At 35.9% G+C, this 19,684-nt stretch overlaps 2 protein-coding genes across 3 annotated transcripts in view; one reads left to right on the forward strand and one right to left on the reverse strand.

Moving 5' to 3' along the window:
• The window catches only part of plpp1a (phospholipid phosphatase 1a), a 51,201-nt gene extending 41,027 nt beyond the window's left edge, over window positions 1–10,174 (forward strand). For both annotated transcript variants that reach the window (XM_088629402.1, XM_088629403.1), the window contains exons 5-6: window positions 8,510–8,686; window positions 9,689–10,174. In XM_088629402.1, coding sequence (XP_088485528.1) covers window positions 8,510–8,686; window positions 9,689–9,814 — 303 coding nt within the window. In that variant the 3' untranslated portion in view covers window positions 9,815–10,174. The remainder of the gene's footprint in view (window positions 1–8,509; window positions 8,687–9,688) is intronic.
• Window positions 8,719–19,684, reverse strand: part of mtrex (Mtr4 exosome RNA helicase) — a 60,642-nt gene continuing 49,676 nt past the window's right edge. Inside the window, exons 24-27 of the mRNA XM_088629401.1 lie at window positions 19,280–19,336; window positions 16,663–16,825; window positions 10,662–10,766; window positions 8,719–10,316 (exon numbers count right to left, since the gene is read on the reverse strand). Of these exons, the coding sequence (XP_088485527.1) occupies window positions 10,264–10,316; window positions 10,662–10,766; window positions 16,663–16,825; window positions 19,280–19,336 (378 nt within the window). The 3' untranslated portion in view covers window positions 8,719–10,263. The remainder of the gene's footprint in view (window positions 10,317–10,661; window positions 10,767–16,662; window positions 16,826–19,279; window positions 19,337–19,684) is intronic.

A 19,684-nucleotide genomic window follows, 5' to 3' on the forward strand; every position in this document is an offset into this window, starting at 1 on the left:
ATGAGAAAATCAGTCAACTCAACAAAATCAATTTATTGTGAGAGAGTTTATTTTGTAAAAAAATAAACCAAATCCTGTTTTTTGGAGGTAGCAAACACTGTCTTAGGTATTGAGAATATCCTAATCATGTTCAATTGGGTTCAGATCTGGTGAGTGATGTATGGATGAAATCAAATCATTGGATGACCACACATACTCTGTAGATTTCTGTGGAGACCTCGTCATTCTAGAAAACATCCCTCCTGGCAGAAATTAACTGCTGTGACGTGGTGTGAAAATGATCATTCTGTACCATTAAAATTAACTAAAAAACACATTCAGCCGAATCAAAATCATGTAATCACAATGAATTGAATTGGAAGAACTGTTTGACTACCTCTTCTTTAAGAAACCATGGCATGTTGTACTGGGCTTAGTAGCTTGCCAGCTTTTACTTTTAAGATTACATCTAGTGTTAAAAGGATCTGAATGCTTGCAGTATCATGTAACAGACCCACGTTAATGATCAATACAGAGACAGAACATTCTGTCAGTCAGCAGAAAAACTTAAATTGATGTGATCTAAGCCATAGCTAGTATCTGCTTAACCTACTTTCCATCAGCATGTGTCAAACTCTTATAGTTTTATATAGTTTCTGGTAGACCTACTTACTTCTGGGTTGGATTCTAACATAAATAGTCAAACTATTTTCTCAGGTATATACATATGATTCTTCTTAAGGTCTTTTAATGCAGATTGCTGATCATGCACATCATCAAAGGTAGAAAACATGGAGCCTTGTTAGAATTATTTCACTCAATGAAATTATTATACCAACTATGTCACTGAGTGTTCAGATGGAACAGAAATCAGAAGCCATATCAGTGAGCTCACCAAATTATACTAAATTCACTGTACAGTGCCTCCTTTTTGCTAGATAACTACGTTTGAAATTTTTTGTACTAACCTTTCACAAGCTAACCTTTGTACATGCAATGCGATATGATTTGTCCTCTTACATTCCAGTGTGTAGATATTTTAGAGCAGATTATTGATTGATTAAAAGTAGAAGTGACTTTACTTTGAATCTCATGCGAGAATGTTGTTTGTAGTAGTTTTTTTTGTCAAATTTAATTGTGACTTGATTAAATATTCTTTTAGTAAACAAACTATATATCAAGGAAAAAATGATTTTTTTCTTTGCATTTTGTTATGAAATACCCTCAAGTTTTCCCACTCTTTTTTGGGAGCTAGTAGATGATGTGTTTATCTGGGAAAAGTAAACTACAGGGAATCTGTTATTTGTATATGTGGAGGTTTTTAAATGTGGTGTAGAGTACCATTGTCTACGTCAACAAGAATTTCTAAAGTTTAAAGGTGACTGTGTTCTTAAGCTTTCAGGTTTTAATTGATAACTCCCTTTGACAGATTGCTTATAGTAGAAGATCATCTTATTTATGCTATATCATGAGGAGGTCAAATGAATTTTGAAAACTGTGCAAAGGAATAAGCCTTTACATTATTCCCAGGTATAGTTGTAGAAAGGTTTGGGGGCTCACAGTATTTTTATTGATGTGCTTTACATTTTTTAAAGCATATGTTTTTAATAAACTTGATTCTCCATTTGTCAACATCGTTTTCAGTGAGTTTCCACAAGACATGTCATGAGATGAAAATGTTTCTCCTGTAGTGTCTCAAGTTTTCTACCTTATTGAAATATGTGAAATCCTGGAGCCTGGCCAGTTTTACTACATTATATCAGCGATTGCATAAAAAAACAGAAAAAAGTACCCATATGGGAAACATTACTACTATCTTGAAAATTATCACACATTTAACATATATAATAAAACAATACTGCTTTATTTTAAAGAGCGAAGAAAAATAAATGAATAGAATTGCTTTCAAAATACAGAAAAGAAGCTATCATATTTTGTTGTTAATTTTATTTAGTGTTCTCTCTGGACAGTTTTGGGTTTGAGTCTGGCTTCGTCCAAATTTCCACTTGCCAGTATTTTACAGTGTTCTCATTCCTGAGGCATTGTGATTCTATGATATTGCCAAATATTACATTACTAATGTTATAGCCTGCATTTTTTGTAGTGTAATGTTTATTTTTATAAAAGACATCACACTAGTGGTGACTGTATCTAATTTATTTCTTTAACATTCAGAACAATGTTGTAATTTAAGCAACATTAGGCATCATGCACGTATAATTCCTCCACTCTAAATCTGGTCTTTTGCTTTATTGTCCAGCATAAAAGTTCTGTATTGTAATAGAAATTTGGTCCCATAAAACAATTAATTGTGTAGTTGTCTCTATAGGAAGCTATTTTTAGTGAGTGAGGCACTTTATGGGGTTGTACTTTGCTGGGGAACTTTGAACCCAATCCTGCAAACCAGCAACAGTTTCCTTCTGTGAAGCAAAAACAGTGATAAAGGGTTGCATAACGTCTAAAACTAATATAATCACCATTACCAGATAATCTGTATTATTTGACATCACTTATTGGTGTTTGAAATTGCTAGCTCAATCTCAGTCTCTTTCTTTGAACTGCAATGGGGCTGGCTCAGAAGCTAAAATTAATTAAATTCAAAATAAACTTCACAATGAAAGCAGCAACAAGTGGAAACATACGGAACATATGGAAAGCTAAAATGTATGTACAGTATAACAGCATTTCACAGATGTGGAGGTTTAGTTGGTTATTCTTATAAACTGCAGATTTCATTAAGATATACCATGTGAGAAAAAAACTGGAGAAAAAGAATGAGAAAGAACTTAAAGAATAAGTGCAGTGTGAACACTTCTCTCTCATATTAACTCAATTTGGTTTTACATATTGAGTTAATCAGCTTTAGGCAGATCTTCCATAGAAGAAAATTCAGTGAAAAGCAAAAAAAACTTTTAGAAGCACTTAAGTTATGATTAACGTACACATTTTAAACAAAAATTAAACCTTAATTTCTAATGCGTTTTGAGACTATTCAGAAAAATAATTGGAAAACTTTAGTGTCCTGAACTCTTATGAAACAATGAGCTCCTTCAAGTGTTCTTGTGATGTGTTAATTGGGAACACATTGACAAAGTAAACCACAGCCTCTTAGATCAAATTTCTACTGAACTTTTTTCCTCTTAAAAAAAGAAAACAAATTGTTACACTTTGGAGCAAAAAGTGATTTTAACAATCCATATTAAAAGATGGAAAATTACAATTTTAAATGGTTATCAGAGCCCGATTTCCATACTGAAAGCAGAAACAGAAACCAATATGTATTTGTATAAAAAGGTAAAGCATTATCAATATAAATTTGAGGATCTTACAAAAATGTCCGAGATGAAATTAAAGATTAAATTTGTTTATGTTTGGGTGGAAAATTACTGACTGGCACTGGTATTTGTTGTATTGATAAATTTAAACCCATCTTGTTACCAGTTTGAAATAATATGTTCAGATGTTAAAAAGTCTGAAATGGCTGAATTATCTTTATTGAAAGTAATTTCAATATTGTAACTCCTGTCAAACTTTAACACTACATTTGAGCAGTTCAGCAATACCCTACATATCTCTATTATTTTAATTAGATTAATTTATTGGCTTTACTCACTTTTGGGTGGGAACATTATCTAACTGTAAAGAAAAAGCTGTGAACCCCCCAAAAAAAGAAGTGGGACCTAATACTAATGCAGAATACTTCAGTAAGCTTGGGTTAGATCATTAGATCTGATCTAATATATGCGTGGTAGGCTTTGGAAGTTCACAATCCTAAGGATTTGATTTGTAAGGACAGGAATTCCTCGATAAGCAGCAGAGGTTAAGTCATAAACTTGTAAGTATAGTGAGTGATACATTGTTCTAGTCACCACTTTGCTTTTTGTTTTCCCTTAATGTTTTTTTTTTTAAAATAGGACAATGATACAAAGGTGAGCAGAACTGGGTTGAGTTAGGATTTGACTAACTGAAACTTTTATTTAGAACTGAATTGAAAGCTTTTCATGTCACGTACACTTGACGATTTAATTGATGCAAATATTTGAAAGGTACAGTAGCCATTGAATATTTTGAGCCTAGGAAAAAGGTAAAGAAACTAGAGCACTTGAAGAACTACATTTAATATATCTGCCTTACACCTATATACCTCAGCAAGAAAGATAAAGAAGGGATAAGGATCTCATTGTCATGGTCATAAACAGGAACAGTAATTACCGTCATAATAGTGGAAACCTGAGTAGTGCTCAGGCCAGTTAATTATTTTTTTACAATTTTATGAAGGTGTTGCATGAGCATACCTTTATAAAAAAAGGTCATTCAGCTTTGGGCAATTTTGCAATCTACTCTTGAATTGAATTCCAACCTCATTCTGAACCAAAATTGACAAGTCCATTAGGAATGAATGCAGAGGCCATATGCAGACATTACACTTGACCTTTTCTGTACTGCTTCCAACAGTGCGTAATGCCATCCATCAGTGGAAGTATGATGTCATCTTCAGAAATAATGCTGTTAGCTATGCAGTATGCTCAGGTTTCCTCATAAAATATAAAAAGTACACTGCTTTTCTTACATATTTCAAAAGCCTTGACTACACACAATAGGTGGATCCATATTTCCCCCCAGTGTCTGAGAGAAATCTCTTCAGTTAGTATTACTTCACTTTTTATCCCTGTTAAAGAGGAAGAGTATAGGTTCTTTCATGGATAAGCGTTTAAAAAATAAAGCATCTGCCCTCAGACTTTACATATTTATGCCAATACAATTAAATAAAGCCTTTTACAAGCATACAAAAATGTTTTAAGTATCTCAAAAACAGAAAGAGGTGTATCGCATCTTGGAAATCATGGGTTCAGTCTGTGTTGCTCTGCTTTCCGGGCTTTACTTACAATGATGGAACCGAAAGAAATGCATGCCCAGCTTAGAGAGGAGGAAAGTAGTGAACTTTGCAAGCTAGCTGTTAAAGATCTTTGTGGTTTGAGTAGGGTTTATGGTGGATATGAAGGCCGTGTGACATGGTGTTTATCATCTGTGTGCTCAAGAAAGCAATGGTAACCTGCCATGAGGTCTGAGGTAATGACGAATGCTATACAACTTGCAGCAACTGTCAATCCTAGGTGACACCCCCATCCCCTTATAGCTGTAAGGGTCTCCTGGTAAGACCAGTGGATATGTGAGAGCCCACAGTAGTGAACATCCCTTAGGGCCTACTGCAAGTCATTCTGCACATTTAGCGCCTTAATGTGGCACTGCTTTGTGGAGGTTTTCTTTAAAAGGGGATGACTTACAGAACATTGCAGTGATGGCATAATGATTCATATGTCCTATATATACAGTGCCTTGCGAAAGTATTCGGCCCCCTTGAACTTTTCAACCTTTTGCCACATTTCAGGCTTCAAACATAAAGATATAAATTTTTTATTTTATGTGAAGAATCACCAACAAGTGGGACACAATTGTGAAGTGGAACGAAATCTATTGGATTTTTGAAACTTTTTTAACTAATAAAAAAATGAAAAGTGGGGCGTGCAAAATTATTCGGCCCCTTTACTTTCAGTGCAGCAAACTCACTCCAGAAGTTCAGCGAGGATCTCTGAATGATCCAATGTTGTCCTAAATGACTGATGGTGATAAATAGAATCCACCTGTGTGTAATCAAGTCTCTGTATAAATGCACCTGCTCTGTGATAGTCTCAAGGTTCTGTTGAAAGCGCAGAGAGCATCATGAAGACCAAGGAACACAGCAGGCAGGTCCGTAATACTGTTGTGGAGAAGTTTAAAGCCAGATTTGGATACAAAAAGATTTCCCAAGCTTCAAACATCCCAAGGAGCACTGTGCAAGCGATCATCTTGAAATGGAAGGAGTATCAGACCACTGCAAATCTACCAAGACCTGGCCGTCCCTCTAAACTTTCAGCTCAGACAAGGAGAAGACTGATCAGAGATGCAGCCAAGAGGCCCATGATCACTCTGGATGAACTGCAGAGAACTACAGCTGAGGTGGGAGAGTCTGTCCATAGGACAACAATCAGTCTTACACTGCACAAATCTGGCCTTTATGGAAGAGTGGCAAGAAGAAAGCCATTTCTCAAAGATATCCTTAAAAAGTCTCGTCTAAATTTTGCCACAAGCCACCTGGGAGACACCCCAAACATGTGGAAGAAGGTGCTCTGGTCAGATGAAACCAAAATCGAACTTTTTGGCCACAATGCAAAACGATATGTTTGGCGTAAAAGCAACACAGCTCATCACCCTCAACACACCATCCCCACTGTCAAACATGGTGGTGGCAGCATCATGGTTTGGGCCTGCTTTTCTTCAGCAGGGACAGGGAAGATGGTTAAAATTGAGGGGAAGATGGATGCAGCCAAATACAGGACCATTCTGGATGAAAACCTGTTGGAGTCTGCAAAAGACCTGAAACTGGGACGGAGATTTATCTTCCAACAAGACAATGATCCCAAACATACAGCAAAATCTACAAAGGAATGGTTCACAAATAAACGTATCCAGGTGTTTGAATGGCCAAGTCAAAGTCCAGACCTGAATCCAATCGAGAATCTGTGGAAAGAGCTGAAAACTGCTGTTCACAAACGCTCTCCATCCAACCTCACTGAGCTCGAGCTGTTTTGCAAGGAAGAATGGGCAAGAATTTCAGTCTCTCGATGTGCAAAACTGATAGAGACATACCCCAAGCGACTTGCAGCTGTAATCGCAGCAAAAGGTGGCTCTACAAAGTATTAACGCAAGGGGGCCGAATAATTTTGCACGCCCCACTTTTCATTTTTTTATTAGTTAAAAAAGTTTCAAAAATCCAATAGATTTCGTTCCACTTCACAATTGTGTCCCACTTGTTGGTGATTCTTCACATAAAATAAAAAATTTATATCTTTATGTTTGAAGCCTGAAATGTGGCAAAAGGTTGAAAAGTTCAAGGGGGCCGAATACTTTCGCAAGGCACTGTATCTGCTAGCTACTACTTTTTTTCTCAAGTGATGCATGTTTTGAAAATACTTATTTAATCTACAGTTACTGTTTAAATAATTTACTCTAAGGTTTATACATGTGTAAAACAATTTAAAGCATGATTGAAAAACTTCAGAATACCAGGGGAATACTGGAAGAAATAACCTGTATTTTGATTTACATTAGCATTATAGTTCTACAGTCTGCTAAGGGGGCTGCTGTTGTGGTTAGTAGCTTACGTCTTATAATTTGACATACTGGGAGCTGGTAGCACCCACTACTAGTGTGCTTGGCCATACATATTTTAAAATGTGATTCCAGAGTTTCTCTAAACCAGAATTATAGTTCTACTACATAAGCTTAGTTTTGCTACTCAATATAACAAAGGCTACAAAGGAATTGAGGCCATTGGGTACATCTAGCTTGTTTGGATGCTAGTTAATATATCTAATGATCACATCCAGCTGTTTCTTGAAAGAAGTCAGGGTACCGGCTTTGGCTTCGACAACATAGCTGTGCAGTCTGTTCCAGACTCTCACATACTATAAAGATGCAGTTGGAGTTGCACTGTTTTTTTTATGCAAGAGTAACAGAAAAATTGGAGAGAAAAAACTTGTACCATTTTAGTCATCAATTCTCCATTTTTATCCCTAAATGTTTTTTTAAAAAACACAGGAACAATGATCCAACCATAAGACATTACAGCTCACATTTTACAGCTACAGATTTTCAATACTTTTATAACAATGTTGGTCACAGATTTATGAACCATCATTGGAGGTTTTGGATAAATTCAACTTAACTGAGTGATTAAGTGCCCAATTACATCAGGCTATCAATGCTAAAATCTCTCTTTAAAAAAAAGCATTGATACTGGCATTATTTTTGTTTACTCAAGTTTATCCAATTTTTGGGAATTAGTTTCAAAATGGTTTCAGACAATTTGCAGCCCAAGATATCAGTTAAAACCAAACATTTTTAGCTCACTTTTGGTCCAATTAATCTGAAAATAAGTCTGGGCATTAATGCATTTCTAGACTTTAATATCATCAATCTGGCACTTGAAGGATTCTATTAATTCTACAGGTACTATGGAATATGGTGATAAATGGTTCTATTTTTTCCAATATACAGAATTTAAAATAAACCCATCTATTTATTCAGGATTTAGGTGTATATGCATGTCAGACAAAATCATATTAGAAGTGCATAGTTTTTTCAAGATTGGACAGCTTCTCCTTAATTACTTACCATTCTTCCGTGTATAATTATTTTGTCATTTCATGTTTCAAATCAACATTACATTAAAATTTGGTTATCTCACCTTGGCTCGTCTTTACAACAGTCCCACTCATTCAGTGAAATGGGAGATTAAATGATTCCCCCAGTAAGTTTCTTCCACTTCTAACAGGTTTGCAGTGATGAACACTTTGTTTTGATGTCTACAATTTTACTTTACTGAAACTATATATTTCACATTATTTTCAAAGCACAGAGGTAGTAAGTATAAAGCCTGTGCTAAAATGTAAGCTTATTTCATGAACTTAAGTTTTTTTTTCCTTTGTAGCTTTATATTCAAGCAAGACTTCAGGTGGAATGGGCAAGATTGTTGCGTCCTACAATCCAGTTCTTCCTGATTGCAGCCTCTGTTTATGTGGGCCTCTCTCGTGTGTCAGACTACAAACACCACTGGAGTGATGTTTTAACAGGACTCTTGCAGGGTGCTGCTGTGGCCATACTGATTGTGAGTAAACGATGAGTCAAGATACAGATAGGTTCAGTTGAGCTTTTATTTTTCATATCTGCCCCGAAGATTGCTTACACTAGTCACTGAAGCTTTCAATGACTCTGCAGTATTTTCAATGTTATTGAACGGTCTGTAACACAGCCTTTCAATCACATCAGTTGAAATTACAGAAACTAACATGACTAGTTCACTGAATTTACAGCTGTATAAAGTAAAACATGTATGTACTTCTTAGAAACATACTAGGGAAAAACATCCAATGCATATAAAGTAATTTTAGAATATTCTTTTCCACTACATTTGTACACAATTTCAATACATTTGGTTTAAATTGTGTAACAAATGTAGTGTTTAATCCCATTTCATTTAATATTCTAAACAATCTCTATGTTCTAACTTCTAAATTGTTTTTAAAGCATGCATAAAAAGCACAAATATCAATAAAAAAACATAAATAAAGCAGAACTGTACAGATTGTTTATGTAACTTGTATTTATTTTTGTATAGTCTTTTAAATTTAACATGAGTAAAAACACTGTTTACCATAACTGAAAAGAAACTGCCATCAGGCAATGCTGCTCTGCTCACACATTCCTTGCAGTACTCTACACTTTGTCTCTTGCAAATTCATAGTGAGAAAGTATGAAATGAAAAAAGAGAGGACAAATGTAAAAGGAAAATCTATAGATTACAAAATAACATATGGGATAACAGGGATATGTGAAAGTCAGATTTGTACAAGACAGCTGCACACACTGGATAACTGGTTATCAAATAACTTTTTAATGTGAACCTACTGAAACTTAGTGGGGGTCTAAAATACAGTATACACAAAAGCACATTAATCAAAATTAGATTGTAACCAGTCATAAAAAGCTCTTGGACTGATTACTTTTTATTTACATCCAATCTTCCATCTTCATACAGATGGTCAGAAGAATCACAATCATTCTCCTATGCCAAATTGATGTACCTTTCCTTCCTCTTTCTTTAATGCAGGTTGTATTTGTATCAGACTTCTTCAAGACAAGGGTTGCATGCTTTCCTCCTACAGAAGAAGAAAGGTCCCACTCAACTTTACATGAAACCCCCACTAATGGAAACCATTATGGTAGCACTCATTAGGCACAGAAGACCGATGTGGACAACCTGTGAATGTAACCCTGCTTTTTGCCATGTCAAAAATATACTCAAGTCTGGAGGATTACTGAACCTTCTGTCTACGTCTTGATTATGTAAAATATGCCTTGGCAAGACTGCTGCTACTATCAAAGCCTAACATCTATCTCACAACTAAACATGACTTATGTACATGAACTAGCACTTCTTTATCTTTTTTTAACTTTTCTTATAAACAACAGCAGTCCAATTTCAGTATTTTTTTTTATTAAAACTTAAAACTATGTACAAAGCTATGTTTTTAAGCTTTTGAAATTTATCATGCTTGTTCACGTATGAACAAAAATAAAATATTCAAAAAATGTACCCTCATTTCTTGTACAACTATTATAGAAGACTTAGTTTGAGTTCAGTCAAGTGACTAGTTACTTAACTGCAGGTAAAAAATAATCCACTTATAAATAAAGACTGGCAGCAAACACAATGTCTCTCTTGATCTTCGTGATACCTGAAAAAACAAAGGTACAAATCAACAACCTTGATTAAATGTGATGGTCAATTAGTAAATATTGTTTAGATATTTCTAAAAGTCTATTACAAAGATCAAAGAAAACTCAATCTCTTAATTACACACAAAATGTACCAAAACTTCTTTAGCTAGCTTTTAACATTACCAAATGTTAGTAAACACAGTATTATAAAAATATTATATAATAAGTACTGTATATATCATGCTTGCACAGAATGTAACCCACTGGACTCAAAACCCCCAAGGAGCTCCCATTCTATATATCTGCATTATACATAACATGTCACATTTTTCTTATAAGTAGATAAAAGAAAAAAAACGTACCTTCTGCAAACTTGTTTTCCAACTCGGTGTTTCCTATGGCCTTTGCAGCCTGACACATTTGTCTCAGCAGCTCCTCCAAACGTCTCATACACCGGATAATGCTGCCTGTGGACAGTTGGAATCAGTAGGTGCAATGAATGTTATGAAGGTACAGAGTTGTTGTGTACAATCTGGTTTCTTACTGATGTACTACATCAAAAAAGTCCATTACTATTATACTAATGTAACTAAAAGCATATAGATTACACTAATTGCATATATTTATAGATTTATATATATATATTTTAGAAATACAGAGGTAAGTCCAAAAAAATGAAACACCTGGGTAAATGAGGGACACCAAGTATTTTGAAATTGAGGACTTCCACGTGTGGTTCATGTTTTTATTAGGCAAATAAAATAAAAGCAAGCTGAACATCATGTATAAATTCTGGACTGGCATGGTTGCCTATATAGCTAACATGGCTGTAAAAGGAAACCTTGGTGACTTAGAAAAAGTGGTAATTATTGGGGCACATTTGGAAGGAGCTTCAATGACCAAGACAGCAAGCTCAACTTGCTGATGTTTCATGAGCAATGGCGAAGCCAGCATGGAAGCCCAAAGGAAGGACATCATCAGCAAAGGGCAACTGTGGGCGGAACCTCAAACTTTGGATTTTGATATCTGTGTATTAATTTGAAATTCAAAGCAAAACAGGCGAGCAAGATCAACTGACTGCAAATTGTATCCTATGGTGAGTGCAGCCTGTTTCACCAGAAAAGGGTCCATACAGAATTCCACAAGTCCAGTGGTGCAAAGACTACAGGCAAGAGGCTACCAAGTAGCACAGAAATGACAGATGAGTTATTCCTCATCATGTTCACCATGACAGACAGGCACACATATGGTTCTACAGCCCAGAGAGGTAGGTCCCAACAATGAAGGGCTCTGTTGGTTCCATACCGTTGTGTCACATTTTCCTAGCATGTTTGGGTGTGGGTGAAATCATTGCCTTAGAAGGCAAGCCAATTGCTGCTTAGTGGTATGGAGTGATTATCTTCACCCCATTTTGCGACATTTCTCTCCTGCTGGGAGGGATGTCTTCCAGGATGACAGTGCTGACATCCACAGAGCACGTGTGGTTGTCAAATGCTTTGATGAGCATGACACTGATGTTATTCATATGTCATGGTCTCTTTGTTCACCAGATCACAACATAATTGGGCATTTATGGAATATTCTGAAACAGTGCCTCAGTTTATTTTCTGAAATGAAGTCTGAGATGTTTTCCATGATTGACTCTCTCATGAAAGAATGTTGTCACATCCCTCTTGCAAAAAGTCCATGCTGGTAGACTCTATGCCACAGTGCATGCAGGCTGTACTGGCTGCACATGGTAGACTAACCTTTTAAGCAACTTTTTATTGATTCTTACGAGGTTATGTTCACTGCCTATATACACACTCTTAGAAAGGCAGAAAAACTATAGGTACATTGAGCTAGCATCATGGACATTAAGGTACAAGGTACATGTGACTGTTTTCCTAGTTACAAATATTCCCAGTCTTGTTCTATCGACATTAAAAAAGAGCTTTAAACCTAAAAAACTTCAGCTTCCTGTAGAAATATTTTTTTCTGATTTTGGCATAAACAAGGTTATAATTTACAGCAGTGTATATTGCTGGCAATATGGCAACTTAAAAGATAGATTTTTTAGTGCAGAGTAAGTAGTGTTCACATTACTCCTATCCTGGAGTCCTTGCACTGGCTTCCGGTCAAATTCCGCGTAGACTTTAAAATCCTCATGCTCACCTATAAGGCTTTACATGGCTTGGCACCTCAATACCTGTCTGAACTTTTATCGCCCTGCTCCCCACCTCGCAACCTCCGCTCTTCAAATTCTGCCCTCCTTACTGTCCCCCAAGCCCGTCTACTTTGTATGGGTGACAGGGCCTTCTCCTGCTATGCCCCCAAGCTCTGGAACTCTTTGCCCAAGGATATTAGAGAGTCACCTTCTCTAAACTCCTTCAAATCTAGACTCAAAACCTTATTCTTCAGAAAAGCCTTTACTTAACTGGTTCCATTCTTCACCCCTCTGCTCTTCTTAATACCACCTTCCACGGTCTCCTCTATTGTTATAATTATAATTGTGTCCTATCTTGTGAAATCTTCTTAATTATTGTTGTAGTCTTCTTATTTATTGTTATTGTCATCCTGTAAAGCGCTTTGAGAAGCCACCTTTAAAGGCACTATATAAAATAAAGTTTATTATTATTATTATTTTCAAGTAAACTGCTTGAAATTAATGTTTTAAAAAACATGATGAGAAATTATGACTACAAATATTTTTGCCCTGATGCCACTTGTCATTGGAAGTGTAAAAAGTACTTTTATTTAATGTACTAAAGTATGGGGTAATATGCACATTGAATTAGAGATCAAAGACCACAATATCTGTGATAAATAAACAATTTGCTGTTTAAAAACAGTTTAAACAATTCTAAAATGTGTTGTTATAAACCTTTTGTTTTTCATATTCTGAAGCAGTTTTTAAAGAAATAATAGAGATCTAACACCTTTATGTTTTGGGAGGTTGTACAAAATTCCAACTTTTGACAGAGGAATGTAGGATTCCAATACAGGGTTCCCAATCTTATTTCGGTGTGAATTCATTTTCACGAACTTCTTATGCATGTTTGAACCTTTCAACCAAAAAAAAAAACTTTCTCCCAAAAATCCACTAAGAATTTTCTACGTGTCTAAAATCTTAAAGAGAAAATATTTCAACTGAACACACCAAAAGAGCTTTTGGCATTACTGGGCTATACTTTGACCTGTACAACAATAGCTGAATAAAACAGTGAATCACAAGTTAATAGTTCAGGACATACTAGTTAAACATCTCATCTCAGAGATTCTGATTTAGAATGACTGCATTTAAAAAAAGCACTTAAACTGTACAAATAAAACCACATTTTTTCCCCAAACTCCACTAAGTCTCCCAAGGGGAATAATGTGCATTTGCCCCCCTAAGATAAATGAGAGTTCCTGGAATTCACATTAGCTGGACTGTAATTTGATCAGTCCACTATATCTGCTTTGTATTTGCCAGCTAAATGTCAGGGCAGGCTCCAAATGTAGTTAAAGAAATAAAAAACTAACACTAAAACAGGAAAAAGGGGGGTGCCAACCCAGTAACAGTAACTGAAAATCAGGCCATAGCTGGCTTGACTTTTGCTTGGTAAAGGTTTATATCTCCTTGTCGTGCTTATCACTATTTCTGCCTAGTGGTTCAATGAAAATCTAAATATTAATAATGGGCACAACAAACCGTCACATATTTCTTTAGTTTTTGCCATGGAGTAAACCCAAACTGTGGCTGTACAGTCGTTTGTCCCTGCTATCCTTCTGTATGGCATATGCATGTTCTCACCATTTCTCATATTATGGTTTTGTCTCGGTATTATGGTTTTCTACCACAGTTCAAAGATATGCTGTGCAGGTTAACTGAAGTCTCTAAGTTGCCAGTGTATGCATGTATGAGTAGTTGATTGCATACAAGTGCACCCTGTAATGGAATAACACCACCTAAATCAAGGGGGGAGATTCATCGCGAACCCTGACCCTGCTAGAAGCAGTGTAACCCAATAATGATAAAGCATTTACTGAAAATGGATGGCTGGAGTCTTATGTCAAGAAAAACTACTTTAAGTGACTTGATGTAGCACAGATTTGGATTTCCAAAGATGTTCCATAACATCTGGCTTGGTTAATATTGGTACATTTTTAACTATTTATGTTTAAATTCAAATATACACCTCTCAACTTAAGGGAAAGTCAATATTAAATATACTCAGTATGGGACAACACAGAAATCATGTGAATGTGTACATTTCCAAGAATCCTAATAGCCAGAGATGCCTATCTTCTAGGTGTCAACTAAAGATGTAACAGTAAGTCAATAGTACTTTTAGTTCAGTTGGGTAGCTGCGTCAGCATGCTTTAGGCCACAAAGGAACAAGTAATAGGTTTATTCCATGCTGAAAAGAAAAGAAAGAAAACACGTTTCGGCCATGGAGCTTTCTTCACACCTGAAGAAGGCTCCACGGCCGAAACGTTGTGTTTTCTTTCTTCTTTTCAACATGGAATAAACCTCTTTCTTGTTCCTCAATAGTACTTTTATACTACCACTGCCAGCCAGTAACATACATTTTTACACTTCCTTTCATAGCTGTCAATTAATGTTACCTTTAACAAAAATCTACCTTGGTAGGTCTGATACACAAAGGGTCATGCCGCCGACAGTGGAGCCCCTCCATTCACCATTTATCATTCATGACCATAATGTAAGATGACTTTTCCACATATAGGAAACAGTAGGAAAGCATCTGGACCCAACCTTGTTTCAACAGCCACACTGAAATCTTGTGACAATCACCCTGTTTCCGTTTTTACAGATATTTTCAATATATCCCTTAAGCAGGATAAGGTACCACACTGCTTTAAAATGATACAACTCTAGTACCTACAAAATCACCAGTGTGAGCCGCCTCAATGACTACAGACCTGTTATGATAGTTTTCCAGCGACTCATAGCCATTTTCCTGTCTGATGTGCACTTGGACCCACGCCAGTTTGGCTACAGAGCAAGTGGGTCAGTGGATGATGCAGTCTCCATAGGGCTCCATGATATATTTCCTCAGGATTGTTTTATCACCTCTCCTGTACTCACTTGTATTTCACATTCTGTCACAATGAGGTGGTATAAAGGAAAGAAGCTGAATTAATTGAATGGTGCAGCCTAAACAACCTGCAGCTAAATGGCAGTAAAACAACAGAATTTGTCATGGACACTAGGTGAAGCAAGGAGCACTCTCACCACTATAAATCAATGGTCTGGTTGTAGGGGAGATGGAAAACTAAGCTGCTAGGCACCACTATCTCCAGCAGTCTAAAATGTGAGGTCAATGCATTCATGGTCATGCAGGCTCATCAGAGGCTATTCTGAGACATTTTAAGAAATATGGAGTGTCACAAGAAGAAATTACTCTCTTTCACAGATCTGTCATGAACCTTCTCAATCACTATGTGGTATGGCAATACTTCTGTCTAGGACAAGAAGCGGCGAGAGAGTAGTGTATCCTGCATTCAAAATTGTAGAATGCCACCTTGCCCTGTGGACTTACTCTACTTCTCTAGACTGAAACAAAACCCTTCCCACCCTGCCCAACTTCTGATTACTTTCCACCCCTCTCGTAAGCAGGTTAATGCTATCAAGACAAGGACTGGTAACAGGTTTTGTAACAGGACAGTATGTTTGTATTGTACAGTATGTCTTTTAATTGTATGAGCTCAACAAACCAAATTCTATGCAACTCGTTATGGCAACAAAGTACTAAACTTCCAAATAAACGCCACACAACATATAGCAAGTACCCAATTGCTACCTCATCCAGGTAAGGATGCCCAGCCACAGCTTTGTTGAAAAAAACTGGACATGTTCTGACTATATTCTGTGTCAATGTTCCACAACTAGTCATGAAAGAAAATTACATTTCTGCTCTGTGCCAAAAGGAATGGCAGCCAGGTAACATTTATGCAAGATCTTAATAAAGCAGGTGATGGGGAATGTACTTCTATTGCACAGACAAGGAAAAGTTTACATTTCAAGTAAGATATATAAAATTATAGTTTTATCTTAAGAATAAAACAATGCTTACATGTGTAGCCATTTGCAGTAAGTAAATTTACTTTTTTCCCCAATTTGAATTATTTGAATAATAATTTTGTAGTCAAAGTAACTGTCCTGTCTAAAAAATATGCAGTTATGCTTTTCACTGTGCACAATTTAGCAAGAAACAATATCTGGAGCATGTTAAACTATATAGAGAAAATAAAACTCCATCTGTATATAGCAGTTAAATACGTAAAAAACTGAGCATTTGTCTCTGATGTGCTGCATTATATTCCTCCCCCCCATCTCTGGATGATCATAACCCCCGTTTTAGAATCTCTGATTACCTTCAAAAACATCTGTCATTTTGCAAATCTGGGCAAATGTTGATCCGTTGGCCCAAGTATAGACCACATCCATCAAATGGGGGCGGAAAGAATTGAGGTACATCTCTTCATCAACTTCCAGCTTGGCTTCTGCTGATACTTTGGCTATCCGCTTAGCACATTCCTGAAACCAAAGATTTAGACAAGTACTAATTATGAAACATTTCTGGCTTAAGACACTTACTACAACATCAATAAAAAGAGATCCCCCAATAATAAAACTGCAACAGTATATATATGCATAATAAGTACTGAAAACACATTCTCCTAATTTTTATAATTGGGTTTGAATATGTAATGCATTTATATTGATTTCTGTTATCACAAGAGATTTTTTTTTTACTTTGCACAAAGTTAATTTCAACAACAGGTTAATTGTACATTTCCTTGGTGCAATTTAATAACTTTTTTAATACAAATGTATATGTCTCAAAGATTTGCATATACATTATTGAACACAGATTTATGAAAAACACTGAAAACGTCTTACGAACTATCATTTAGGACGTTAAATACAAAACCAAACGCTGTTCAGTTTTAGCCTTTTACACTGCAACTTGTAAATTGGTCCATTTTTATCTTATTTTTTGAAAGTCCTTTAAGACATTTAAGACAGACATCTAAAATTTTTAAACTGTACTAACTGGCAACATCAAATTAGAATCCATGTATACTTTTAAGGGTTTAGGTTTGTTTGAAAATTATTACCAAGAAGATAGAAGTATGTGGAAGCCAAAAAGGTAAAAACATTCATGATAAATATCGAGATAGGAGGAATTAATAGCTCACTGAAATTAGCCCCCCCAACATGGCAGGCATGAAGTTCCAATGCATCTACTGTGCTATGTTTGAGCCACTACAAGTACCGTTTCTGCTGCTTTCATTTCTGAGATAAGCAATACTTTTCTGGCAGGAGTGACATCAATCAGCCTCCCCAACAATGGTGCAGGAAAACCAAACCCATCTCATTTGTTTAAATTGTTTGAACAAGGGTATATGCCGCTTTGTATTCTGAGATGTTAGAAAATCCTTTCTGGGAAGTGATGTCACTCAGCACATCATGTTTGCCCTTTTGAAAACAGAACAATGTTTTGTGCTATTTAGCTGATTTTGATACCTACTAATTGCTTTCTCAGTCTGTTCAGGTATAGGAGATCTTCTTCATTTAAAATGATTGACGATTATCTATTATTGGTCTGTGTGCATATGTGCATTAATTATAAAATTACAACTATCTTTGTATTATCCTTTTTTAAAAAGGTGGAAGTTAAAACATTTTCATTTTTTTCAAAGCAATGTAATTTTAAAAGGTGAAGAACTGTTTAAATTCCATACTTAAAAGATTAAAATGAACAAATTAATGCAATTTCTTAGATTAAAAAATAGTGTTGTATCTAATCATTGTACTTTGTAGGTAGCTAATACATAAATGGAGAAAAGTACCAGACTATTAGAATACATTGACACCTGAGGAAGGCTCCACAGCCGAAACGTTGTGTTTCCTTTCTTTTCTTTTCAGCGTGGAATAAACCCGTTACCTGTTCCTTATTAGAATACATGTCCATCCTGGTACTACTATGGGCTGAGTTTAAGTTAATAAAACACTGTAACATATATAAAGGTCATCTTGCAACATGGTTGTGTTGACTACTGCTTTGAGGAACTCATTATAAGAACCAATCATGAAACAAATATGTAGAACATTACATACTAAAAAGCTCATTATTTCATTATATCACAACTACCTCAAAAAGGTGAATGCATTACAGACGTCAACAAAACATTGTAAATGCTACCACCTTACACTTGTTTGTAGGCGGGAGCAACTTGATGGGTTGAATGAAATCATTCCCTAAACAAATAATGCCTTGCTGGTGCTGCTATGGTTTCTAAGATGCATTACTTTTAATGGCGTACACAGGCACAAACGCACAAATACAGTAAATGAATTGGGAGTCACTATTTGTACTCTTTGAAGGGAGAAAAAGCAACTTCATGGAACTGGTCATAAAATATTTGATCAAACATAGTAGCAGTGTGATTCAACGAAAAGTGAAATTTAAAGGCACTCTCCTTCTCAACTGTCTTAGCTAAAGACTTTGATTGTCACTCTACCATTAATGAAAATTTACTGACTTTGTGAAAACAAACCCCAGTATTGGAAAAGTTTAACCCATCTCTGCGTTGATCAACTCATTTGCATCTGCTGCTCTGTTGGTCCAGATTAAATATTTAGCCAGTGTGTAATATTTACAGATTACATCTAAGTACTCGTTCTACAATTTTGCAAATGTAACTGTAGTAACTAATTTTATGTGCTGTACATACAGCACTATATTAGCATAAGTAGCACACTGTATCCTTAAACAACATAACTAATAACTGTTTTCAACCCCTCAACTGTTGTCTGACACGAGAACACTTTAAAATAACCTTCCTACATTTTTCAGCACTGTGCTAATTGACAGATGACATGCCCAGCTGCTGTGTGTGTGTGTGTGTGTCACAGACAGAAAAAGGACAACGAGGGGAAGATCGCGAAAGTTTATCCAACACTATTTTAGTGCAACAGGCATACCTGCATCTGCCGCAGAGGTCCTGCCAGCTGCTCCGTCATCTTAGGCATTTCATTGGCCTGGAAAAGAATCAAACAGTTTTCATAACACTGAGCACTATGAAACTTTGGATTCACTGCTTTCATATACTTCTTTTACAGATCCACTGTAACCCATAATATACCCATTAGTATCATTTTTAAGAACAAGGAATTAAGGAATATTAAGGTATATGAAATTTAATTAACTCTGGTCATTTCACTACAATACAAAGCACAACTTTCCAAGACTTGTACTTCTGTTCTTCCAACTTCTAATTCTGTTTTGAGGTCATAAAGTCACCATTAATCGGTCACAGACATGTACGTAAGACTTCTAACTTTGAACTATGAAACAGCTGTGAATATATGTACTATATCTCTTACAAA

Source organism: Lepisosteus platostomus, chromosome 4 (genome assembly GCF_059453375.1).
Source record: "Lepisosteus platostomus isolate fLepPlt1 chromosome 4, fLepPlt1.hap1, whole genome shotgun sequence".
Taxonomy (NCBI): domain Eukaryota; kingdom Metazoa; phylum Chordata; class Actinopteri; order Semionotiformes; family Lepisosteidae; genus Lepisosteus; species Lepisosteus platostomus.